Source organism: Hyla sarda, chromosome 13 (genome assembly GCF_029499605.1).
Source record: "Hyla sarda isolate aHylSar1 chromosome 13, aHylSar1.hap1, whole genome shotgun sequence".
NCBI classification, from domain to species: Eukaryota; Metazoa; Chordata; class Amphibia; order Anura; family Hylidae; genus Hyla; species Hyla sarda.
Window position 1 is genome coordinate 17678675 of NC_079201.1, and position 27566 is coordinate 17706240.

The 27566-nt window shown below is 42.1% G+C and overlaps 1 protein-coding gene across 12 annotated transcripts in view; it reads right to left on the reverse strand.

The window, feature by feature from the left end:
- PTPRT (protein tyrosine phosphatase receptor type T) overlaps window positions 1-27566 on the reverse strand; it is a 433706-nt gene that overhangs the window by 380713 nt on the left and 25427 nt on the right. For 3 of the 12 annotated variants that reach the window (XM_056549645.1, XM_056549652.1, XM_056549649.1), the window contains exon 1: window positions 2987-3377. The exons of 2 other annotated variants lie outside the window; for them this stretch is intronic. In XM_056549645.1, coding sequence (XP_056405620.1) covers window positions 2987-3059 — 73 coding nt within the window. In that variant the 5' untranslated portion in view covers window positions 3060-3377. Of the gene's footprint in view, window positions 1-2986; window positions 3382-27566 lie in introns of those variants that run through there. 7 more of the 12 variants (XM_056549650.1, XM_056549641.1, XM_056549644.1 and 4 more) reach the window with 6 other exon arrangements.

Genomic DNA, 27566 nt, shown 5'->3' on the forward strand with positions numbered 1-27566 from the left:
TATGTGAGTGTGTTTATGCAAGTGTGTGTGTATGTGAGTGAGTGTGTGTGTATGTGAGTGTGTATGTGAGTGTGTGTATGTGAACATGTGTGTGTGTGTGTGTGTGTGAAAATAGAGAGGGGTTCTTCCGATCACAACCCCCCCCCCACCCCCCTCTTATGTGTTAACTCATAGCCCTAGAGGACAGCTGCATCTACTCAAATCAATAGGCACCTATTGCTTTACATGGATATCAAGTCATAAAAGAGAAGCAATGATACAATTATTGTCTTATCCAAATAGGTATAAAAAAGAATAAAAACACAAGTTATAAGCAAGCAAAATAGAGTCAAGTCAGTGCAGAACTTTTGTAAATCTGATCTATAATTTTAACTACTTAAATGCATGGATGGATAGATAGATAGATAGATAGATAGATAGATATGAGCTAGATAGATTTATAGATATGAAATAGATAGCTAGATAGATATGAGATAGATAGATATGAGATAGATAGATAGGCAAATATGGTAAGGCACCCACATTTTGTATTCCTTCCTTTTGATGAGTTGCTTTTCTACATATTCTGATAGATAGATAGATAGATAGATAGATAATATAGGTTATATTGCCCAGTGAATGAATCTATACATCCTATCCTGTGTAAGTATAGGGGAATTCTTTCTCATCCCCTATAGACGCTCCGCTGCACAGCAGGTGCGTTCTTCAATAGACATTCTTCTAGCTTGGGTTACACATGTGTCACACTCCCCGCACACTCCTCTGGATTTCAGGGAATGCAGCTAGCACAAGTGTCTCACACTCCCAACACCACCAACAATCCCCCAAAAATAACGCTGCTGCCAGACACACATTTGCACTTTCACGCTCAGACACGAGCCCAGTGCCAGCTGCGATCACAATACAGCTCAGAGCATCAGCTGAGGGATAACAAGCTCTCAAGCTAAATTGGTCAAGCTATATTGGGACATTGGAGGGGGGGGGGGGTAGCCTCACCCCTCATGGGCTGTGTGTCATCCTATGTACTCTTCTTCACTTTTCCTACACAAGTCCATGTTCTCATCTACATCCCAAGCAGAACAAAAGACTCATATTGCTCAGTCAAAGAAGGCAATGCTAAGTCTTCTCAAAGTAAATCCTTATCCAGATCACTTCTAATATCATCTTCATTTATGACTGTCAATATCTCTTGAAGTCCTCAGGACTGGAGATCTGATGGGTGCGGTAGTGACCAATGGGGCATAGAAGACTTCTTGACTTTGTCCCATTATATCCAACAACATCAGTAAGGGGCTATTGTAGTGAAAGAGGATTAGGTCGGTTAACCGTTTGATAATGCAAAACTACGACTACCAACATGCCCGGACAGCCGTTGGCTGTCCGGGCATGTTAGTAGTTGTAGTTTTGCAAAATCTGGAGGTCCACGCTTCGAAGACCACCGGGCTGGTGTCTCTTTAACTTTAAAATCTACAGGAATGGTCTCTGTCCAACCCCTAAAAATGCCACAATAGACATCCCCGAACTGTTCACCGACATAATCCTCTTTCAGTTCCCGATGAGGACAATAAATACAAGCAAGGTTAGGATTCTTCTCCTCTATAACAAATGTTGCAATAAGACATAACGGGCAGTGTTACAGTGATATGAATGACATTTGTAATAGCAAACAGAGCCTTCTGCTTCTCAGCCGTAACAGATCAATGACTGTTCGATCCCATGTTCTGGTAACCTGCAGACAAGGAGATGGCTGGACCCAGATGACCATCACCCCCTTGGTCCAACTATGATGAGATCATCACATGGACAACTCTACATTGGTCCAGGTCCCTATGATCTGCAAGTAGGGGGATCACTCAACTTTAAGTACGGTGAGATCCATATGGACCTAGGATGGTCCCCATATATAACCCAAAACATGCTTCCAAGCCTGGTAAATGGACCTTATGCGTCAACTCTGCATAGTCTGATCTTGCCCCAAAAAGTGTCACTTTGTATAGAGAGGATGAGGAGGTTAGCATCCCATCAGCAAAGGTGAGAGGTACATTGATGCCAGCCTGATAACCTGCAGACAAGGAGATCCCTGGACCATTATCAAACAGATCCAGCACGACCACCACCACCTTGGTCCGACTACGATGAGATCATCACATGGAAAAATCAACACTGAATCATCCCGGTCCCTATGATTAAAGGGGATAACTTAACTCTAAGTACTGTGCGATCCATATGGACCTAGGATGGTCCACATTTAGATACCCAAACATGGTTCCGAGTCTGGTCAATGGACCTTAGGCGTTAACTTGGTATTGTCTGTTCTTGCCCAAAGTGTCATTTTGTATAAAAAGGTATAAGCATGTCGGCAAACATGAGAGGTACATTGATAACCCGCAGACAAGGAGATCCCGGGACCCCTATCCCACAGATCCAGCAGGACCACCACCTTGGACTGACTACAAAGAGATCATCACATGGAAAACTCAACATGATCCTGGTCCCTATGATCTGCAGTTAAGGGATCACAAGTACTGTGCAATCCATATGGACCTCGGATGGTCCTGATGTAGAAACCCAACATGGTTCCGAGTCTGGTCAATGCACCTTAGCCTTCATTTCTGCATTGTCTGGGGATCGCTGGGCACATAGATCCAGCAGGACCAACACCACCTTGAGATCATCACATGGACAACTCAACATGACCCGCTCCCTATGATTTAAGGGGGGGAAATCACTTAACTCTAAGTACTGTGCGATCTATATGGACCACTACTGATCTAAAAACCCAACATGGTTCCGAGCCTGATCTTCTGCAGTCATCGATGGACCTTAGCTGTCAACTCTACAAAACATTGTAACTATCAACACTTGGTAATCCCCCTCGAAAATACTACCACACAAGGTGACGCCAACCCTAGTGCCCATCAGTGCAAAATGCTATGCAGGTTTTCGGGAACAAGACGAAGAAGGTAGAGGAGGAAAGTTACATTACCTGCAGATACGTCTCCCCCTGCTGCACAGAATAACTGTAGGAGAATGGTCAGAAGACCGGCAGTCCCAAACATTGTAACCTGCGAAGAGTATCCACCAAGTGCCAGGCTGGCGAGAGGACGAGGGGGTTAGCATCCTAGAGGCATGTCGGCAGAGGTGAGAGGTATGTTCAGGAGAAGCCAGGAGGGGGGCTGGCATAGGCAGCTGTTCACCGGAGCTGGATCGCCGCAGCAGTTCTCGGATGCTCTGCTCACAAGTGAAGTGGCTTTAACTGATCGGGGAAGGATTGAGAGAGAGCGAGAGAACAGTTTAAAGATTTCCCCGGAGCCCTAATGCCTGCCTTCCTCTCATCCACCCCTCCCCTTTCCACCGGGAAGCAGCCGTCAGCTGCAGCTTTCTTAGGGTTAAAACCCATCAGCCAAAATATCGAAACAGGAAAATTGGATGTTACAATTACATATCGAGGCGGACGAATGTGGCAACGGGAAGGAAAAGATGCGTCAAAAAGATGAGATAGGAAAAGGGGGAGAAGGAGAAGTTAAGACAATGCGTTCTAGTGGGGAATGAAGGGCAGAGATCGTAGAGGCTGCAGAAGACACTCCAGGGGAGGATTAGATCCGGCAACAAGTGGGATCCTATGGCCGGGGGCACCAGGGGGGATACTTCTGATTTTTATTAATGGAAAAGCTAAAAAGTTACATTTTGTGGTGGTTAACTGTTTGTTTCCCCACAATGCTGACTCTATGACATTTGTTTATAGCAGCATTATTGGGTGCCTCTCGAGCTGTTTCAAAACTACAACTCCCATCATGAAACAACCCGGAAAGATACATCGCTGTGGCTTTTAGTCTGTTGCAAAACTATAACTTCCATCATGACGGAAATTATGGGAGTTGTAGTTTTTTTTAAATAACCTAAGAAGACGTTCATTTATAGCAGCATGCCCCCAATCGCTGGCTTTTATACTGTTGCAAAACAACAACTCCCATCATGCCCTGACAGGCTTAGGCTTATGAGATATGAGATATATATGAGATAGATAGATATGAGATAGATAGATATGAGATAGATAGATAGATATTAGATAGATAGATATGAGATAGATATGAGATAGATAGATAGATAGATATTAGATAGATAGATAGATAGATATGAGATAGCAAAGAATATAAACCAAGCAGCACAACCTTGACTGATGCAAGCGGGTGCAGGCACTATAAAGGTCCCGGGTCAGGGGTCCCATAGATAGCCACTCCACAAACGAGAGACCGCAGCACTCCAATGGATAGGTGAATAAGGGTTATTGACCCAACATCAATAAACCTTGATGTTGGGTCAACAAACCTTATTCACCTATCCATTGGAGTGCTGCGGTCTCTCGTTTGTGGAGTAGATATGAGATAGATAGATATGAGATAGATAGATAGATAGATAGATATGAGATAGATAGATATGAGATAGATAGATATGAGATAGATAGATATGAGATAGATATGAGATAGATAGATATGAGATAGACAGATAGATATGAGATAGATAGATAGATAGATAGATATGAGATAGATAGATATGAGATAGATAGATCGATATGAGATAGATAGATATGAGATAGATGGATACATATGAGATAGATAGATATGAGATAGATATGAGATATATAGATAGATATGAGATAGATAGATATGAGATAGATAGATGTGAGATAGATGGATAGATAGATATGAGATAGATATGAGATAGATATGAGATAGATATGAGATAGATATGAGATAGATAGATATGAGATAGATAGATCGATATGAGATAGATAGATCGATATGAGATAGATAGATCGATATGAGATAGATATGAGATAGATGGATACATATGAGATAGATAGATAGATATGAGATAGATATGAGATAGATAGATATGAGATAGATATGAGATAGATAGATATGAGATAGATAGATATGAGATAGATAGATATGAGATAGATAGATATGAGATAGATATGAGATAGATAGATATGAGATAGATAGATATGAGATATAGATATATAGATAGATAGATATGAGATAGATAGATATATATGAAATAGATATGAGATAGATAGATATGAGATAGATAGATAGATATGAGCTGGATAGATGTGAGATAGATGGATAGATAGATATGAGATAGATAGATATGAGATAGATATGAGATAGATGTGAGATAGATAGATATGAGATAGATAGATGAGATAGATAGATATGAGATAGATAGATGTGAGATAGATGGATAGATAGATAGATATGAGATAGATAGATATGAGATAGATAGATATGAGATAGATGTGAGATAGATAGATATGAGATAGATAGATGTGAGATAGATGGATAGATAGATATGAGATAGATAGATGTGAGATAGATGGATAGATAGATAGATACCGTAGATATGAGATAGATGGATGAATAGCAAAGTGTAGATTGCCAAGTGCAACACCCACTCCACCCCAAAGCTTGACCCCATTTCCAAAATAGCAGGGGGGGGGGGGGGGGTTCTAAGCATTCAAACCCACCATGATTTGACATTTATCCTTTATCCTGTAAATAGAAGATAAGTGTTTGAACCTTTAACCTGACCAACTATTCCATGATTTTTTAGAATTGAAACATTTCTTTGGTTTTATTTTATTGCACATTTTTTTAGGAAGGTTTATTGAGGTGTAAAATTCCATCCCAAAATCTGTGTGAAAGCAGTGTCTGATTTTTTTAGCACCAATTTGCACCTAAAACTACAACAGTTCACACAAGAATACCTTCAAGTGTACCTGTATTTTGAGAATACATTTTAAAAACCCACATGGTTTTATTAGATTAACCCTTCAGAGTTATCTCTCACTGCACCTCTGAGAGTCCGCTCTATGGTGCACAGATATTTTTTATTCTCTACATTTCGGGGAGCGGGATCAGAGCTATTTTCTCAAGTAGTACACATACATGGACTTCCTTTACCTTACTTCTCTGGGCAATCACCATACACCACATATTTACAAGCCATCCTCCTTTCTGCTAACCCATGACATAATATACTGAATTGAATAGGCTGGAAAAGCCAAAGGGCATGATGGGAGTTGTAGTTTTGCAACGGCTGAAGGCACCCTGGTTGGAAAACGCTGGTCTCTTTTGACACAATAAAATGGGAAACACTGATACAGAGTAACACTTCCCCTCAAATCCCCTCGATTCCTGAGGCTGCCGCACGGCTGCGGAAATTCCGTTGTGAAGCAGAATCCCACCGAAAACAATGGGAAACTGCTGCACCTCTACTCCCGTGCAGATTTCTGCCTCAAATTAAAGCCCATAGACTTCTACGGGATTTAATTTCAGGCAGAATTCAGCAAGTGGAAATTCTGCCGTGTGACTAGACCCTAAGGCTGGGTTCACACTGCAGAATAGTGCCGCCGGCTCGAACTCCGGCAGAATTTCTGCTCAGAAATTCCACAGTGTGAACCTAGTCAAGGGAAAAAAAATACCAAGTGGGTTTGGCCTTTCATATTTCTTTATTGACTCCCTGCTAACATTTTGCTGTGGTGTTTCTTGGTGTTTTCTTTTTTGTATGTGTTTTTTGGGCAAAATGCTTTGAAAATACAGCCTTACACAATTTAAAGGGGCACTCTGGAGAAAAATAAAATTCTAATCAACTGATGCCAGACAGATTTGTAAATTACTTCTATATAAAAATCTTAAAGGGGTACTCCACTGAAAAACTTTTTTTTTAATCAACTGGTGCCAGAAAGTTAAACAGATTTGTAAATTACTTAAAAATCTTAATCCTTCCAGTACTTTTGAATTTCCTTTCTGTCTGACCACAGTGCTCTCTGCTGACACCTCTGTCCATTTTAGGAACTGTCCAGAGTAGGAGCAAATCCCCATGGCAAACCTATCCTGCCCCGGACAGTTCCTGAGACAGACAGAGGTGTCAGCAGAGAGCACTGTGGTCAAACAGAAAAGAAATTCAAAAAGAAAAGAACTTCCTGTGGAGCATACAGCAGCTGAAGTGTGAATGGGAGTGCGGGAGTGATAAGTACTGGAAGGATTAAGATTTTTCAATAGAAGTAATATACAAATCTGTTTAACTTTCTGGCACCAGTTGATTTTAAAAACACGTTTTCCAGTGGAGTACCTCTTTAATCCTTCCAGTACATATCAGCTGCTGTATGCTCCAGAGGAAGTTGTGTAGTTCTTCCCAATCTGACCACAGTGCTCTCTGCTGACACCTGTCCAGAGCAGGAGCAAATCCCCATAGCAAATCTCTCCTGCTCTGGACAGTTCCTGACATGGAGAGAGGTGTCAGCAGAGAGCACTGTGGTCAGACTGGAAAGAACTGCACAACTTCCTCTGGAGCATACAGCAGCTGATAAGTACTGATTTAAAAAGTTTAAGTTTTTCCTAAACCTAAATCCTAATTTGTTTTTTTAACCCAAGAAGTAGTCCAACTTTTGTCCATTATGTTTGGTACTGCAAGTCAGTTAAAGGGGTACTCCACCCCTAGACATCTTATCACCTATCCAAAGGATAGGGAATAAGATGTATGATCACAGGGGTCCTGCTGCTGGGGACCCCCGTGATCTCGGCTACAGAACCCCAGACATCGGGTGCATGGAGTGAACTTCGCTCCGTGCCGGATGACTTGCAATGCGGAGGCTCGTGATGTCACCGCCATGCCCTGCTTGTGATGTCACGGGCACGCCTCCTCAATGCAAGTCTCTGGGAGGGGGCGCCCCCTCCCATAGACTTGCATTGAGGGGGCATGGCCGTGAAGTCACGAGCCTCTGGCGATGCACCCCACGCTCTAAACGAACGCCGGTTGCAGCAGGAAGATCGCCGGGACCCCTGTGATCAGACATCTTATCCCCTATCCTTTGGATAGGGGATAAGATGCTAGGGTCTAGGGGTGGAGTACCCCTTTAAGCTCAGTACCACATTGCCCATGGACAGATTTGGAGCTGATTTTGGAGAAAAATAAAAAAGGACAATTCCTTAAAATTTGTTTTTTTTTTTTTGAATGCCCTTTTTTCTAAAATAAAGGATCTCCAATTATCCTGTATACAAAGCCAGGAACACGGCTGGAAGCGCAGCGACGTCTCAAAACAAGAAGATGACAAAGATAAACATCTTACCATTCACTTTCTTCTCCAAGATCTCGGGGACAGCCACTGCCGTATGATATGTTAAGGAGCCGGGATTGGAGAAAACTCAAATGTCCATTCAAGCTCCAGGAGAAGAAAGGTTTGTCAAAATGATTTATGAGGCTTAAAGGATAAGTACCACTGATAACAAAAGCTCAGACCTTGTAAAGTAATGTATTTAGAGCACATAAAAACTTTAAAATGCAGGATTAATGGCTAGACTTTATGAACTACTGAATAGAAAATGATGTGGGAGTCATTATTTTAACTTTAAGCATGAAATGTAGAAAGGATGCTTGGATGGCTTCCTAAATGTATTGTTGGCACTGATTTGTGGAGAGGCCTGGGCTGAGGTGGGTGCGAGAACCCTATGCAGAGTGGCTGGCGTGATCTAGCGTGTGCACCACGGATTAGGGTTTTTTTCTTTTTTCTTTCGTGCGGCCTCCTAAATTTACATCTTCTTAAAAAAAACTGCAAAAAATTGTGGTCTAGTCTCGCAAATGAATGAATTTATCGTGGACTAGCTAAGTACTTAGCGTTTCCCGGCCCTTCCTACTTAAACCTTGTGGGAGTCGGAAAAAAAACTTGTTGTTATCATATCCTGTCCTCATATCCCATCTGCCAGTCTGCCAAATACGCGTGCTCCCAGCACGCTGCCACAGACCGCGGCAGCACAGATACTCGCAGGACCCCCACAACCAGCAACCCAGAACTGAGCATAATTAACCTCTGGGAACTATACTAAACTAAAACGCGTTGTCCCCAATTATACCAATAAAAGTTTTATTGTCCTGTGCTGCTCGAGTCTTCTATTCATGACCACAGTTGTGCAGCGGCTCCGCTAAAAGGTTTCTTTACCTTATTCGCCTTTCGTTAACCTCATATCCCAACAGTCCTCATATCCCGTCCTCATATTCCAACCTCATATCCTGACAGTCCTCATATCCCGTCCTCATATCCCATCTTCATATCCCGACCTCATATCCCGTCCTCATATCCCGACCTCATATCCCGTCCTCATATCCCGTCCTCATATCCCGTCCTCATATCCCGACCTCATATCCCGACCTCATATCCCGACCTCATATCCCGCCTCATATCCCGTCCTCATATCCTGACAGTCCTCATATCCAATCCTTATATCCAGTCCTCATATCCCAAACTCATATCCTGACAGTCCTCATATCCCTTCCTCATATTTCGTCCTCATAGCCTGACCTTATATCTTTTACTCATATTTCAACCTCATATGCCGACCACATATCCCATCCTCATATCTTATCTTCATATCTTGACCTCACAACCCTGACCTCATATTTTCCTTATATCTCATCCTCATATCCCATACTTATATCCTTTCCTCATATCTTGCCCCTTTATTCTGTCCTCACATCCTAACCAAATATCCTGATCACATAGGTCGGCCTCATAGTAATAAATACTACTGATAACAATAGTTGTAAAGTAGCCTTTCTATTGTGTGCTACAGAACAGAGAAGAAAGAACAAGACACCTCCTACAACAAAATATCTGACTATCTTGTCTGTCCCTTCCTTCTGGAGTCAACTCCTACACATAGAATACTGTGTACAGTACTGGTCAGACCACACATAGAATACTGTGCACAGTACTGGTCAGACCACACATAGAATACTGTGCACAGTACTGGTCAGACCACACATAGAATACTGTGTACAGTACTGGTCAGACCACACATAGAATACTGTGTACAGTACTGGTCAGACCACACATAGAATACTGTGCACAGTACTGGTCAGACCACACATAGAATACTGTGTACAGTACTGGTCAGACCACACATAGAATACTGTGTACAGTACTGGTCAGACCACCCATAGAATACTGTGTACAGTACTGGTCAGACCACACATAGAATACTGTGTACAGTACTGGTCAGACCACACATAGAATACTGTGCACAGTACTGGTCAGACCACACATAGAAAACTGTGTACAGTACTGGTCAGACCACACATAGAATACTGTGTACAGTACTGGTCAGACCACACATAGAATACTGTGTACAGTACTGGTCAGACCACACATAGAATACTGTGCACAGTACTGGTCAGACCACACATAGAAAACTGTGTACAGTACTGGTCAGACCACACATAGAATACAGTGTACAGTACTGGTCAGACCACACATAGAAAACTGTGTACAGTACTGGTCAGACCACACATAGAATACTGTGTACAGTACTGGTCAGACCACATATCGAATACTGTGTACAGTACTGGTCAGACCACACATAGAATACTGTGTACAGTACTGGTCAGACCACACATAGAATACTGTGTACAGTACTGGTCAGACCACACATAGAATACTGTGCACAGTACTGGTCAGACCACACATAGAATACTGTGTACAGTACTGGTCAGACCACATATAGAATACTGTGTACAGTACTGGTCAGACCACACATAGAATACTGTGTACAGTACTGGTCAGACCACATATAGAATACTGTGTACAGTACTGGTCAGACCACACATAGAATACTGTGTACAGTACTGGTCAGACCACACATAGAATACTGTGTACAGTACTGGTCAGACCACACATAGAATACTGTGCACAGTACTGGTCAGACCACACATAGAATACTGTGTACAGTACTGGTCAGACCACATATAGAATACTGTGTACAGTACTGGTCAGACCACACATAGAATACTGTGTACAGTACTGGTCAGACCACACATAGAATACTGTGCACAGTACTGGTCAGACCACATATAGAATACTGTGTACAGTACTGGTCAGACCACACATAGAATACTGTGTACAGTACTGGTCAGACCACACATAGAATACTGTGCACAGTACTGGTCAGACCACATATAGAATACTGTATATAGAAAATTTTACCATTTACTCCTTTACCATTTTGGTATATTGTATGGCGGTATTAGTTCACACTCAATGGTAGCTTGCTTAAAGCATTGGATGTCAGCATTGTGTAGGAAATAAGAGCAGTGTTATGTAGGCACTTCATGGCAGTATTATTTAAATACTTTTTATAGTCATTCTAGTGCATTATTTGAGCAAAGAATTAAAGGGGTACTCCACTGGAAAACTTTTTTTTTTTTTTTTAATCAACTGGTGCCAGAAAGTTAAACAGATTTGTAAATTACTTCTATAAAAAAAAATCCAGTAGTTATCAGCTGCTGAATGATCCACAGGAAGTTCTTTTCTTTTTGAATTTCCTTTCTGCCTGACCACAGTGCTCTCTGCTGACACCTCTGTCCATTTTAGGAACTGTCCAGAGTAAGAGCAAATCCCCATAGAAAACCTATCCTGCTCCAGACAGTTCCTAAAATGGACAGAGGTGTCAGCAGAGAGCACTGTGGTCAGACAGAAAGGAAATTCAAAAAGAAACAAACTTCATGTGGCTCATACAGCAGCTGATAATTACTGGAAGGATTAAGATTTTGTAATAGAAGTAATTTACAAATCTGTTTAACATTCTGGCACCAGTTGATAAAAAAAAAAAAATGTTTTCCAGTGGAGTACCCCTTTAAAAGTATTATTTGGTATTACATGGCATTACATAAGCTGCATGTAGACTTTGAAATGAACATTAAGAAAAATAAAAGTGTCAAGTGGGTGGAGCCTAGTTTTCCTCTTGCCCGGGTCATCATTTTCTATAACGCCAGCCCTATACACCTACAATGTTCTGGATAAAATGGAAAAGGCAATATAATCCTATTTCAAGCATCCAGAAACAGAATAGAGCTATGGATACAGCGGTCCTTCCTATCCAATCAAGTCAGTACAACCGGGAGAACAAGTAGTAGTCAATTCAGTCAAATCAAGTCTGTAAGATGTGACCAGAATTTGTTCTTCTTATCGTTTGTTCACTTCTAAAAGTTTTCCTTTCATGGCCAGTGATTTCTTCTTCCGCTGTGTAACTTTCATTAAACAATGCAATTACCTGGACATTACATTTACATAACTCCTGTGTTGTCTTCTAAGATCATCAACCAATTATTAATTTAATTATAATTAGAGTTTATCCAAGGAGCCCAGATCAATAACATATTTCTTTAATGGAACATTTCCTAATACAATGTTCTTATGGTTTTGGCTGAGATTCCTACATCCGAAAACAATACTATATTTCAGAAAATACGTTTGTTTTAGTTTCAAAGGGTAAACATGTCAGAGGTGTAGATCAGTGAGGGTCTCAGCATCTGGACCCCTACCAATCTAAACTTCTGACATTCCACTAAGAAATATCAGAATTTTCTTAAAGTGATAGTTAACCATTAAGTTTAATGTAGATAGATATATATATATATATATATATATATATATATATATATATAGTAGTTTCTACCTGACTGTAGATCCCTTACTTCAAGATGGTGGTCACTGATGGAGTTCACTTTGACATGCCAGTCATACCAGTAGTAGAAAGCAAGTGGCATTATTATAAGTTACCCTAAGTGGCTTAGGCTTCCTTTGTCTTGGAACTGCACAGGACAGTGATTAGTTAATGCTTATCCCTTAAAAGGGGTACTCTGCTGTAAACATCTTATCCCCTATCTCCGGGCCAGCAGCTTACAGCTTCCGCATTCGTGACGCCACGCCATGCCCCCTCCATTCATGTCTATGAATAGCCATCACGCCTCCTCCCATAGACGTGAATGAAGGTGGCGTGGCGGGCCCACATCGCCAGTCTTCGGGAATCGAGCGGAGTTCGCTCCGTGCACCGAAAGACAGGGGTGCCGCAGCGGAGATCGTGGGGGTCCCCAGCGGCCCCCCGTCCGATCTAACATCTTAAACCCCATCCTTTGGATAGGTGATAAGATGTTTACAGTGGAGTACCCCTTTAAGGTCCTTCTGCACGGGCCAATCATCGGGCAAATGAGCTTCTGTAGGAATACTCATTCCCAATAAATGGCTCATGTCAAAGGGCCAGCAATCATAAATTGCATATTTTCTGCACCCTATAAAACATTGTTATTGGCCACACATTGCCCCAAGGCAGTGTGGGCCAACAATGATAAAGTGAAGGACCACATGAACAATCAAGACTGATCAAGCCTTAAAGGAGTACTCCGCTGCTCAGCGTTTGGAACAAACTGTTCCGAACGCCGGAGCCGGCGCTGTGAGCTCGTGACGTCATAGCCCCCCGCCTCATGACGTCACACCCTGCCCCCTCAATGCAAGTCTATGGGAGGGGCGTATCACGCCCCCTCCCATAGACTTGCATTGAGGGGGCGAAGCATGACATCATGAGGGGGCAGGGCTATGACATCACGAGCTCCCAGCGCAAACTCCAGCATTTGGAAGAGTTTGTTCCAAACGCTGAGCAGCAGAGTACCCCTTTAAGAAGGCCTAGCAAATGGGCTCCGATCATTGAGATCCACGATTGTTATCTGCAGCTAGTCAATCTGTCGGTCCATCTTCAATCTTCCTGATGACCCTAGCATTATAGGGGTTGTCAGGGATGAACTTAACTTTTTTTATAATGTCCCTAAGAGGTGCCATACTCACCTGCCCTAATCCTTCATAGTCTCTTCGACAAACTTTGTAGGAATCAATAGAACAAACAAAATGTATGAAACGTTGTCATACATCATATCAGAGAATAATGCTTATTTCTCCTCAAGCCCACCCCTGCTCAATTTTCTTCATTCTGAAAAAAATGATCAATCCCACCCTAGAGGACTAACTGTTCACTGTAAGATAAGGTTGCATGCTGCCATACAAGTCTATAGAAAAGAGATGGAGTTAGCAGCAAATTCAGAGATAGGGGCGGAGAAAGAGACACATAGAGACTCCAATAATGACTCAAAAGCAAACTATACATATTAGATCTTACCCCGGGGTTTGATTTAGGCTCAGACTGTACCCTAGTAAAAACCTTTCCTTACTTTTCAGCTGAACTGGTCCAAGAATATCACTGTATTTTCTTGCCGGAAACCCTAAAAGATTTTTTTAGTGACTTTTTAAATACTTTAACTTTCTAATATTGGTTAGTAGAAATAACTTTCTAATATTTATTAGTAGAAATAAATCTACTTTTAAATTGCCCACAATTCCCATTGATCAGAAATTTAACGTGTTTTTTTTTTTTGCACTGTCAAGTTATAATGAACCTCTCTGTAATTCCCTATTATTCTTATCTCTATAATAAATGAACTCACTCTTATTATCTGATTAATAATGCATGCACCTTCTGTGCTTTATCACTTAGGCAGTTTATTACCTAATTTAACCCCTTTTTTTTCTTGAAGGGACCCATGGATTTCCATAGTTATTTAATTTAATAACAATGTATTAAAAGCACGTAACAAGTGATATCATAAGCTGAAAGTCATTCTAGAGCTTTGGAAGCAACTGCGCTAATTTGTACCCTATCGAGCTTCTGGTATATAGGCGACATTGCTTCGACTGTTATATGGGCCCCATGTAGATAAAGAAAAAAGGAAAAGGCCCAAGGAGGCGCCTAGTGCATTACCCTAGGAAGCGGGTAGCACCCCACAAAAAGTGGGGACAGGTGGGGGGTCTAATGGGTGGCCGCTCACCTGGAGCGTATATTAAATGCGCATGTAACCTCAAACTGAGGTAGTGATGTAGGAATCCGAGCAGGCCCGCAGGTCTCAAGATGGATCATAAGGAAATCCTGTGAGTGAACTGGTACAGCAAGAGAAAAATGATCTTTTGCCAGGTGCTCGGAAGTCCAAATGATGTCACAACCAAGTCATGGAAGTGAATGAAGGTTCAAACTTTATTGGTAGATAGCAACAACGCGTTTCGGGGTTAGCACACCCCTTCTTCAGATTGACAGATTAGTCTGTCAATCTGAAGAAGGGGTATGCTAACCCCAAAACGCGTTGTTGCTATCTACCAATAAAGTTTGAACCTTCATTCACTTCCATGACTTGGTTGTGACATCATTTGGACTTTCGAACACCTGGCAAAAGGTCATTTTTCTCTTGCTGTACCAATATTTGCCCCATGGCATTATGGATTGGGTTCTCGTATAGTCTTACTTTCTAAAGAATGTTAAGCAATGTCAAACACCCAATATGTGAAACAGTGGTCCCCAACTAGTGGCTTAGAAGTCATTTATAGTCCTATATGGCTTGCTACCCCTGAGTTATGACTATGCTCCTTCCAATATTGTGCCTGCTGCTGCTCCATGTGTCCCAATAACTACCCCCCTCCCCAAAAAAATAACCCTAGATGGTAATAGTGCCCTATAAAATAATTGTAGCCATCTTTGTGCCCAACATAGTCATAGTGTTCTCTTGGTGGTGTCAACATAGTAATAGTGCCTTAATACATTAAATGTATCCTGTAGTGTACCCAATTAGTATTCAATCATAGTACTACTATTTTTAACATGCTATTTATGCTTTTCTTAGTGCCCCCCCCCCCCCCCCAAAAAAAGATAGTAAAAGTTCCCCAACCATAGTATTATTGCCTTTTAAGTGGCCTCATTGTGCTGCCTGGGTCCATGAGTGAAACACTGGTCTCTCCCTCGCTTCATGCCCCTGGCAGGCCTGTGTTATGATGTGACGTCATTGCGCCCGCTCCAAGATCCCATCCCTGCGGCAAGCGTGTGAGCCGCAGGGACGGGATCTTGGGGCAGGCGCAATAACATCACATCATAACACAGGCCTGCCAGGGGATCGAGTCCCAGTGGCATGAAGTGCTCGCAGCGTGTGAGAGTGACATACTGCCTCTGTGTACGCAGCGTTGCTGGGGTAACACCATTGCAGGATTACTTCCCGCTTGGTGGTGTCACCTCACTTAGGGGTGTCACCCTGTGTGGTCGCACCCCCCTAGCAACGCCATTGTCTCGGGGGCCCCTGTGAAGGTGTCGCCTGGGACTAACGGACCCAGCATGACCCATTGTAGGGCTGGCCCTGACTGTCCATACACAATGGTAATGCCCCCTCACTGTCCATCCCAAGTGAAGTTGGCCCATACAAGGTAAAAATGTCTCCTTAGTGCCCCCACAAAAAGTGCTAAGAAAAACAAGGAGCATCCCATTCCTGCTAGGCATCGAGCCGATCAACACTACAAGTTCCCGTGCACCTATCTCTCTTTTTCATCCCATACGCATGAACATATACCCCATACACATGCTTGGCCAAAGAGGAGGTAAGCCACTGCCTGACAGCTCTGGTGGAAGCTTAACTTGTAGAAAACAAAAAGGATTTCAACTGCTCGACCCTTCTTGACCAGCCATACATCAATGTGAGGGGACTATATCATCTGTCGGAGTGTAGAGGGGACTATATCATCTGTTGGCTGGTCCCACCAAAATCCGTGGGTTGGCTGACTTTTTTAACAATGCATATGGAGACCTTAAAGTGGTTCTTCGGTTATGCAAAACATATCCTCTGTCCACAGATGGAGGATTTCTGTCTCATCTCCACAAGGAGTCCTGTTTCTTAACTCTGAAAGCTTCGACTCCCACCTTCGTAGACAAACTGGTCTCAGGAGTGGCTGCCCACTCTGCTAAGGTAGGACATTGCTATGGCTGGTGATTGGTGGAGCGGGTCACCACCTCTGAGACCAGTTTGTCTCAGAAGGTGGGAGCCGGAGTGATCAGAGGTATAAGATGGATCCCATTTTGAAGATTGCTGGTGGTCCAGGGGTCGGAACCCTTTAGAACAGACACTTATCTATAGGTTTTGCATAACCAACGTTCCCCCTATAATAGCATAGTATCCCAACAGTACATCACATCACCACTGTACTCATAACAAGCCTATGTTCACACCATGCTGCCATCAGGATGGAAACTTGCAAGCTACACACTAGTCTGTGAGAGAATGACAGGGCAGGGAGCCAACGTCTCGCTGCTCCACCATTGTATTCAACTGTATCCATGTTGTAGACACAGCTACACTGTAAAGGGGTACTCCGCTCCTAAACATCTTATCCCCTATCCAAAGGATAGGGGATAAGATGTCTGATCACGGATGTCCCACCGTTGGGGATCCCCGCGTTCTCCGTGCTGCACCCGGCGTTCGTTTTCAGCATCGGGTTGAGCACCAGAGGCACATGACATCATGGCCGTGCCCTGCTCAAAACGTCACGGCCACGCCCCCTCAATGCAAGTCTAATAGACTTGCATTGAGGGGGCATGGCCGTGATGTCACGAGCCTCCTCCCCAAATCGCCAGTCATCCAGCACAGAGCGAAGTTTGCTCCGTGCACCGGATGTCTGGGGTGCCGGAGCCGAGATCACCAGGGTCCCCAGAGGCGAGACCCCCACGATCAGATCCTTTGGATAGGGGATAAGATGTCTAGGGGTGGAGTACCCCTTTAAAGGAAATAATGTCTGAAATCTTTTATTTTATATGTATTTCTGAATATTATGCTCTTTTTTATGACAATAAAAGTTTAAAGTTGTGCTTTTCCAAAGTAAGTGGTTGAGCAGAAAAGAAGACGTATAGACTAAGTAGACATAACTGCTGACTGGGGGAGAGAGCATCAATGGGGATGAGACCAAGAGACAGGCTAACTCCGACTATTGAGTTGACTCCAGTAGTTTTGTCTTCTCCTGGGATCCTGTAATCCTGACTTTGCTTCGTTCCTGCTTTCCACTTCCAGATACTCTAGAAATACTTAATTATTCCAATGTTCGGCCAAGTTTCTCGCCTCTGCTCGTCTGCCCCAATTAAAAAAAAAAAAAAGGATTCGCTCCCCCCCCCACCTCCCATAATGTTCTGTAATGGAGTTGGACAACATCCAGGAATACAAGGTGTTAACCCGTTTAGCGCCAAAGCTATAAAATGTCTGGCTGGCTAAGGAATATAGTTTAAATTTAGATCATCATAATGTATATTAAAGACGTATAATACATCAGAGAACCGCGGGTCACCTTCTATGTGTCCTTTTCTTTTTTATCGTATCACTAGGGAATATCTGGCATCACATAATGGTTCTACGCATTGAGGTAATGGCATAAGCTGTTTGGAGTTGTGTTCTACATGAAGTCGAAAAAACACAATAGGTTTATCCATTAAAAATTATATATTGCATCTTTAGAAGATAACAGAATAGGTCAAGATGCATTAATTAAAGGGGTAAATTGTCTGATTACTTGGGATTACACTAAATCTTTTTCCTCATATACTAATAAATATATATTTATTTTTATTTTTTTTATTATATATACATATATATATATATATATATATATATATATATATATATATATAAAGTATATGAAGGTAAACTAAGTTAAACTATCAGTATCGTGTTATAGAAAAATCTGACCATGTATATATATTCTATAACATGATACTGATAGTTTGGATTGCACCTTCATGATGTTGAAAGGCTCCCTTTAAGTGCAGGTCAATGCAGAGCAGGACACTGAAATGGTCACTGTTGGAATCACAAAAACTTTTTATATGTTGTACATCTTGGCAAAACATTAACCTTTCTAATATACTTGAGATAAAAAATTATTTTTTAAAAGAAATCCCGGCTTATAAATAAGACCACTAGGGGTCCCCATACCATCCAGAATATAATCCTGTTTTGTTGAAGCATCCAACTTTGTCCAAGCTGAAGCACAGGCAGGGACAAAGTCCTGGAGGTGAGAGCAGAACTTGCACTCCTCTGTGCTCACTCCTGCCCTATCAGACTGCAGAATGAAAACAGAGAGGAGGGGGTTACAGGGCAGCCTGCAGTGATTGGGTGACGCGACCCAGCACAGGATAAGGTAACACACAGTGGGCTAAGACAATATACAGGCAATGTCCATGATTTTCAAAGACCCAGCAGGGTAGTAACTGACGATTATGAAGCTCATTTCATATGTATTCAAAAGCTTTTTATTTTCATTATTTCATTAAAAATCTTCTTACAAAGTGGAGCAAAGCTGTTAAACAGACAAATAGGAGCTGTAATCTTCCATCTGCTCGACACCTAGGACGCGACGGCGTTTCGGGGGCGTGCTCCCTTAGTCATGCGTACCAGGTGTGGAGAGGGAAAGGATTATATAGAGATATTCGATAGACAACTGTTCACATTGGTAAGTTAACAATCAAGGAACACGCATGCAAAACATTTTAAAAAGACAAATTCACATTAACTCAGACCCAGCACAGCACAGCAGACTCAGGGAGGAAGTGAATGCATGGTGAATGAGGGCGGGCTCAGTGCTTGCCTCAGATACTGGCCCCAGAAAGTTAAACAGATTTGTAAATTACTTCTATTACAAAAATCTTAATCCTTCCAATAATAATCAGCTGCTGAAGTTGCGTTTTTTTTTCTGTCTGGCAACAGTGCTCTCTGCTGACATCTCTGCTTGTCTCGGGAACTGCACAGAGTAGAAGAGGTTTTTGCTATGGGGATTTGCTTCTACTCTGGACAGTTACCAAGACAGGTGTCATCAGAGAGCACTTAGACAGAAAAGAACAACTCAACTTCAGCAGCTTATAAGTACTGAAAGGATTAAGATTTTTTAATAGTAAAGTAATTTACAAATCTCTTTAACTTTCTATAGGCAGTTGATATATATAAAAAAGTTTTTTCTTGGAATACCCCTTAAAATAGCAGTTCCTATAAAGACGTGGTACTGTGTCCGGGCATGCTGTCCGGGCTTGATGGAATTTGTAGTTTTGCAGCAGCTGGAGGCACCCGGGAAACACAGCCATAGTTTGTAAGGATTATGGATATTGCACTGGCTTATTCCAGCAGACATGTAAGGGGGTGGTTGAGCGTTAAACATCTAAATCATTCATCATACTCATGTAAAGGGTACTGATCTTTATTGCGGTGCATTAGACTGATATTACCCCAGTGAGGGTTACATGTTACAGTTTGATGCCTATTATATTGCAGGCAATGCATTTTGTCATGTGTAATGCGATGTTAACATGGTTCTCTATTTGCAGGTACTGCAATAACGATGATGACTGCCTACACTGTGTAGCATTGTATTGGTGCTGGTATATTCTCCTTAGGTGTGGTGAGCTGTCTTGCATATTCCACATACACTGTGTATATATATATATATATATATATATATATATATATATATATATATATATATATTGTGACAGTGCGGCAAGGGAAGGGTGTATTTCCCTAGCTATCCCTGGAGAAACCTCCACCTGTGGCCTAATTAATGAGGTAGAAGAAAGGGGAAGTGTGTTTAAAAGGAAGTCAGACAGGATAGTTGGGGCTCTTCCATGAAGACAGCAAGGTGGCTGTAGGGGGAGGCAGGGATCCTGCTGAGGAACACACAGCCCGAACTGTGAGTGGCCCCAAAGAGTGGCAAGGACGAGACACACAGCAAGAGGTTGCAAACGCTGTGTGTGAACGGTGAGTAGAAGGTTGCAGGAGGCATAAGTTTAACTGGCCGGGAAAAACCCACCAGTAGATAGTCAGGGCATGCTGGATTGTTTAGTTAGTGACTATATGGTCTAGGGTTATGTTTTTTACTGTCTTATGTCTTACACCTTATTGTGTCAAGGTCGATCTCAGAGCTATCCCCAGGAAGAAATCCTTACAGTTGTAGTTTTGCAACAGCTGGAGGCACCCTGGTTGGGAAAGACTGGAGTAGAAGACCCTCCTTTCACCAGAGGTGACCCTGAAACCGCTTTATGGAATAAATGAGTTTGGGGTGAGGTATACCATGGATATAGGCCAAGAAAGTACTGCCATATTTAGTTATTGTAAGAAGGACACAGGTATATTATATATATATATATATATATAGAGAGAGAGAGAGAGAGAGAGAGAGAGAGAGAGAGAGAGAGAGGACAGCTACCTCCCTGATGAAGGAAACTAATTTTTTTCTGAAATGCGTCAGACTAATCGCAGGATTCCATAGTGACGGCACAGCCTGGAGAATGACCTTATAACACCGCTTGAGCGAGACATCAACTACTTTTATCTTTCCCTACACTAACCTTTGTATACCATCCAGATTATACTCTCCCTCTCCCCCACCTTGCGCTGTTGAATATATTTATATGTATATTTTTTGTCACATTTTGAGACTATCTAATCTAAGCCTATACTTTTTAAGGTGGTGTTTCCCCCAACAAGTGGGCCTCCAGCTGTTGCAAAACTACAACTGCAAGCATGCCCGGACATCTTTTGACCGGTGCAGTACGTGGCATTTATACTGTTTATGTAAGTAAATACCAAGTAGGGGAGGGGTATTTGAGGCAAATGCAATATGGAAGCGAGTACAAATCCGTATTATAAAATTGATGTGTGCACACTTTACCAATATGAGTGTGCATACAATAAAACATCAGTGCTATGATTTGCACGCTACCAAGCCTAAGAGCCCTGTGGTAGGTCACTGCCTCACTGGTATAGATAAAAAAAAACCTGAACCAGATTGTTAATTCCCTGAAGAAGGAAACCATTAGATTCTGAAACCCGTCTGAGTAACAGGCTCTGTACTGCATCACATCAGTTCCTTTTATTTTTTCCTACACTAAACGCTCTATACCACCGGTTTATACTCTACCTTACCCCCTACCTTGTAGTGTTGACTATAAAGTTTTTTTTGTTGTCATATTTTAAAACACCACTGTCTAAGGCAGTGTTTCCCAACCATTGTGCCTCCAGCTGTTGCAAAACGACAACTCCCAGCACATAGCATGGCTAATGCAGTGTGTAGCCTTCATACTGTGTATGTTACTAAATACCAAGTGGGGGATTGGCATTTAAGACTAATGCAATATGGATGTGTGTACAAATCTGTTTAATAATTGTGCATACTTTACCGATATGAGTGTGCATACAATAAACATCAGCACTATGATTCGTGCGCTACCAAGTCTAAGAGCCGCGTGAAGGTCACTGGTATGTATAAGAAGCCTGAACCAGACTGCTACCCCCCTGATGAAAGAAAACATTTGTTTCTGAAACGTGTCGGAGTAAAAATCTACATACTGCACAACATCGGTTCCTTTTGTTTTTCATTACACTAACTTTTGTATACCACACGGTTTATACTCTCCTCCTCCCCCACCTTGTGCTGTTGACTATATATATCTCAATAAATAAAATAAATAAAATATATAAAGAGAGATATATATATATACACATATATATATATATATATAAATGTATATTTTTATATATATATATATATATATATATATAAATATGTATAAATATATATCTCAGTAAAAAAAAAAAATATATATATACACACATATATATATATATATATATATATATATATATATATATATATATATATAGATATATATATATATATATATATACACATACACACACACACACACCGGTATATAAACATATATATATATATATATGTATATATTTTTTTTTTATTGAGATATATATATATATATATATATATATAAAAACATATATATATATATATATATATATATATATATCAATTTAAAAAAAACGTATATATATATATATTTTTTTTTTTTTTTTTGTCATAAGTTGTGTATAAATTTACACTAAGGTAGGGTTTCCCAACCATGGTGCCTCCAGCTGTGGCAAAACTACTACTCCCAGCATGCCCGGACAACATGCTGGGAGTCGTAGTTTTGCCACAGCTAGAGGCACATTGGTTGGGAAACACTGGTCTAAGACTTAGCCAGCATTAGTAAACCAGCCCCTATTGTGTCTGAGCTTCAATCAAGAAGCTTTTGAGACACCTTGGAGACCATTCAAGAAGAGCTTCAGACGTACAGTGGCCTGGAGGTCGGATACACCACTTTGGGACCCGCTCCGAAGGTAAAATACCATCCAGCTTACAAGACAGCTGACTTCTACCAGTAATGAATTAATAACACAAGAGCTTCTGTCGGAAGATTTCGAGGTCCTATTATGTGTAGCAACGTGAGACACTACAGGGAGTATGACAGGGAACAGTAGGAATATATTCACTGCTGCTCAGCATATGTTGCAGCTTATAAATAATAATAAAAAAAAAACTAATTATTACTTGATGTTGTTTACTATGTGGGAGAATCCTATTTATCATCATCACGTATGACCAGAGGGAATAGGCTACAACTTGGAGATGCCATCGATGGGCTTGTCAAAAAAATAAATTTCTCTCTCGCTCGGCGTGTTATAGGCGGCTGTACAGATGCAACGTATGGAAATATGTACGTTACATACGTATCAACCATTAAAGACAAACAGGTCCAGACCATAAACATCAGTGCCGGAAGGTGAGCAACAGGTTAAGGAACCAATGTACCAGTTCTCGTTTACGGTCATCCTGTGGTGTAACTTAAAGGGGTTGTCCGCTGCCCTGCCTTCTGGAGCTCCGCTCGCAGTGTCCGGAAGTCTATGGGAAGGGGGCGTGACTTTTGTTGAGGGGGCAGGCGTGATGTCACAAAGGGGCGGCCATGACGTCACGAGGAGGCGGCCTCGAACACGGAAGCCCGCACACAGCGTTCGGAGTAATGAACTTCCGGACACTGCGAGCGGAGCTCCGAAAGGCAGGGCAGTGGAGAACCCCTTTAAAGGGGTTATCCACCATAAGGTGATTTTAGTACTTACCTGCTAGACAGTAATGGACATGCTTAGGAAGGATCTGCGCTTGTCTTGGAGCTAAATGACTGGGTTGTGAGATTACCATAACACTGTGGCTAGCTTTTTGTGTACTGGCTATTTTAAGTTGGAGTCTCTCAAACTACAAGTCCCATGATTCCTTGTTTGTAAGTGTGAGGTCACTTTTCTCCCTCCCACACATCAGCCATCCTGCCCATTGAAACACACCTGTAATCCCTATTATGCAATAGACCAGTGTTTTCCGACCAGGGTGACTCCAGCTGTTGCAAAAACTACAATTTCATGCAGAATGATCTCCCTCCCACCCATTGCGCCACTATTGAAGCACAGACAGGCTCCCTCTGAACACCCGACTAGTAATGTAATGCCTCAGGCCATACTGCAAAACCTGAAACAATGGTCATTGTGTATGCTGTTAAAAATAGACAGTTGGGCAAAAACTACAGAAGAATTGCGAGACCACCATGAAACACAGGTTCAGACACTATATTATGAACTACACTAACTTTACAGCCCATGTAGCCTAGTCAAATAAAAACAAATCCCGGAATACCCCTTTAGCAATTCTACTGATTTGGCAAAAATCCCATATACTGTACTTGCATGAGACTTCCGCAAAGATTAAAGGGGTTATCCAGGAATAAATGGCTCCAGAAAGTTAAACAGATTTGTAAATTACTTCTATTAAAAAAATATTAATCCTTTCAGTACTTATGAGCTGTTGAAGTTGAGTTGTTCTTTTCTGTCTAAGTCCTCTCTGATGACACCTGTCTCGGAAACAGAGTAGAAGCAAATCCCCATAGCAAACCTCTTCTACTCTGTACAGTTCCCGAGACAAGCAGAGGTGTCAGCAGAGAGCACTGTTGTCAGACAGAAAAGAACAACTCAACTTCAGCAGCTGATTATTATTGGAAGGATTGAGATTTTTTAATAGAAGTAATTTACAAATCTGTTTTACTTTCTGGAGCCAGTTGATACAAAAATTTTTTTTTTCCTGGAATACCCCTTTAAATGTCGTAGTCTCCTGCAAGTCTCAGGCACAGGAACAAGAATAACAATATAAGCATATACCCTGTCCCCTGAGCTTTCACTGGCATTGCACTTAAATTATGGGTCCAATGTAACTTCTCCAACAGGGCCCCAACTTATCATTTACATAACTGAGGTTTACCTTACCTGTATAGAAAACTGGCCTTTGAACCTTCTCAGGGATCTGGCGCAACTTCTACCTCTGTATAGGTGTGTAGCTATAGTGAGTGCACCAGTAGTAGTCTCCACCAGGCCCTCATGTCTGACAAATCTTATATGAAGATACCAGTATCAATATGGTCCATGGTAGGTCTGGACCTTGGCACAGATATTGCATCGGTGCCCAAGAGCTTGAAGTTACACCTCAGCCTATAGCTAACACCCCAGCTTTCATCTTTAAAGAGGTTGTCCGCCAAGTAGAAAAGGTACAACCTATCTCCATGGCACTCCTCTTCTTCTTCCTGGTCATCTCAGAAGTATTCGGTTCTGAGATGGGAGGGGGCAACATCATGTGTCTTTTGGACATTGCAATAAAAAGCCCCTGCACCCTCCCATCTCAGAAGAGTATACTTCCAAGATGACCAGGGAGCAGAGGTGAAGCACCGGGGAACAGAATAGGTCAGAACTTTTCTGCTTCTCGGACAACCCCTTTAAAACAACAATGGTCACCATGCCACGCCCAAGAATTATTCATATTGGTTTAAGGAATCAATTTAAGATCATAAAGCTTATTGTAACATATGGGCAGGGAACAGTGAAGCCCTAACTCACCCACAGCCAGTGTCCCTACCTATTGCCTATCTGCCCTAAGGGACGGATCGACAACCATGATGACAAACCCTTCCTGCTAAGTGCTAGGGCAGCGCTGTCAAAATAATAAAATACAAGAACAGTAGGAGTCGGTGAAAAGCTGGAGGCACACAAACTAACAAAGATACACTAAGACACACAGATGGTCAAATCAATGTCAGTTTAGCCGAGGTCGGTACAGAAAATAGCAGAGTACAGGAACGCAGAGCAAGAGAAGAGTCAAGGGAAAAGCCAAAGATCAATAAACAAGCAGGTATCCAGTAGGCAGGAGGTGTCAGGTAAGGTATAACCTCTCACAGACAATTAACTGATCACTACTCCTATCTTAGGCTGGGTCCACACTACGTTTTGTCCCATACGAGAGCGCATACGGCAGGAGGGAGCTAAAACCTCGCGCTCCCGTATGTGACCGTATGCGCTCCCGTATGCCATTCATTTCAATGAGCCGACCGGAGTGAAACGTTCGCTCCGGTCGGCTCATTTTTGCGTAGTGTGGACCTACAAAACGTAGTGTGGACCCAGCCTTATAGAGGCAGGTGATCAGGGATACACCTTCCTGATAGGTAGCAGAGCTGAGAACCACACCCAGACGACACAGGTGAGCTCCAAAGCAGCTCCAGTCCAACTAGAGTCAATAAATTATTTGTGTACGGCCAGAGCCAGGTGTTACACTTATATTATTGTGTGCCAAGCAAAGGCAGAACCTCAATAGCATGTATACTAGTGATGTAAATAGGGTTTTCCCCCTAATAACATTTTATAACCTTTCGCCAACAATCGTGGTGCCCCAAGTGTCTCTGATAGAATAAAGCCGTGGAAGGCTAAATGTGCTGTCACACCATTTAAAGGTGTACTCCACTGGAAAAAATTTTTTACCATTTTTTGTTTTTTTGTGCCAGAAAGTTAAAACAGATTTGTAAATTACTTCTACTTAAAAATCTTAATCCTTCCAGCACTTAGCTGCTGTATGCTCCACATGAAGTTCTTTTCTTTTTTCAATTTCCTTTCTGTCTGATCACAATGCTCTCTGCTGACACCTCTGTCCATGTCAGGAACTGTCCAGAGTAGGAGCATATCCCCACAGAAAACCATTCTTGCTCTTGACAGTTTCTGATGTGGACAAAGGTGTCAGCAGAGGGCACTGTGGTCAGACTGGAGAGAAATTCAAAATGAAAAGAACTTCCTCTGTAGTATACAGCAGCTAATAAGTACTGGAAGGATTGGGATTTTTAACCCCTTAACGACGCAGGAGGTATATTTATGTCCTGCGCCGGCTCCCGCGATATGAAGCGGGATCGCGCCGCGATCCTGCATCATATCGCGCCGGTCCCGGCGCTCATCAACGGCCGGGACCCGTGGCTGATACCACACATCGCCGATCGCGGCGATGTGCGGTATTAAAACTTTAGAAGCGGCGGTCAAAGCTGACCGCCGCTTCTAAAGTGAAACTGAAAGTGACCCGGCTGCTCAGTCGGGCTGTTCGGGACCACCGCGGTGAAATCGCGGCGTCCCGAACAGCTGATCGGACACCGGGAGGGCCCTTACCTGCCTCCTCAGTGTCCGATCGACGAATGACTGCTCCGTGCCTGAGATCAAGGCAGTTAATACACGCCAGTGATCAGCATAGGAGATCAGTGTGTGCAGTGTTATAGGTCCCTATGGGACCTATAACACTACAAAAAAAAAGTTTAAAAAAAGTGTTAATAAAGGTCATTTAACCCCTTCCCTAATAAAAGTTTGAATCACCCCCCTTTTCCCATAAAAAAAATAAAACAGTGTAAAAAAATAAATAAATAAACATATGTGGTATCGCCGCGTGCGTAAATGTCCGAACTATAAAAATATATCATTAATTAAACCGCACGGTCAATGGCGTATGCGCAAAAAAATTCCAAAATCCAAAAAAGCGTTTTTTGGTCACTTTTTATACCATTAAAAAAATGAATAAAAAGTGATCAAAAAGTCCGATCAAAACAAAAATCATACCGATAAAAACTTCAGATCACGGCGCAAAAAATGAGTCCTCATACCGCCCTGAA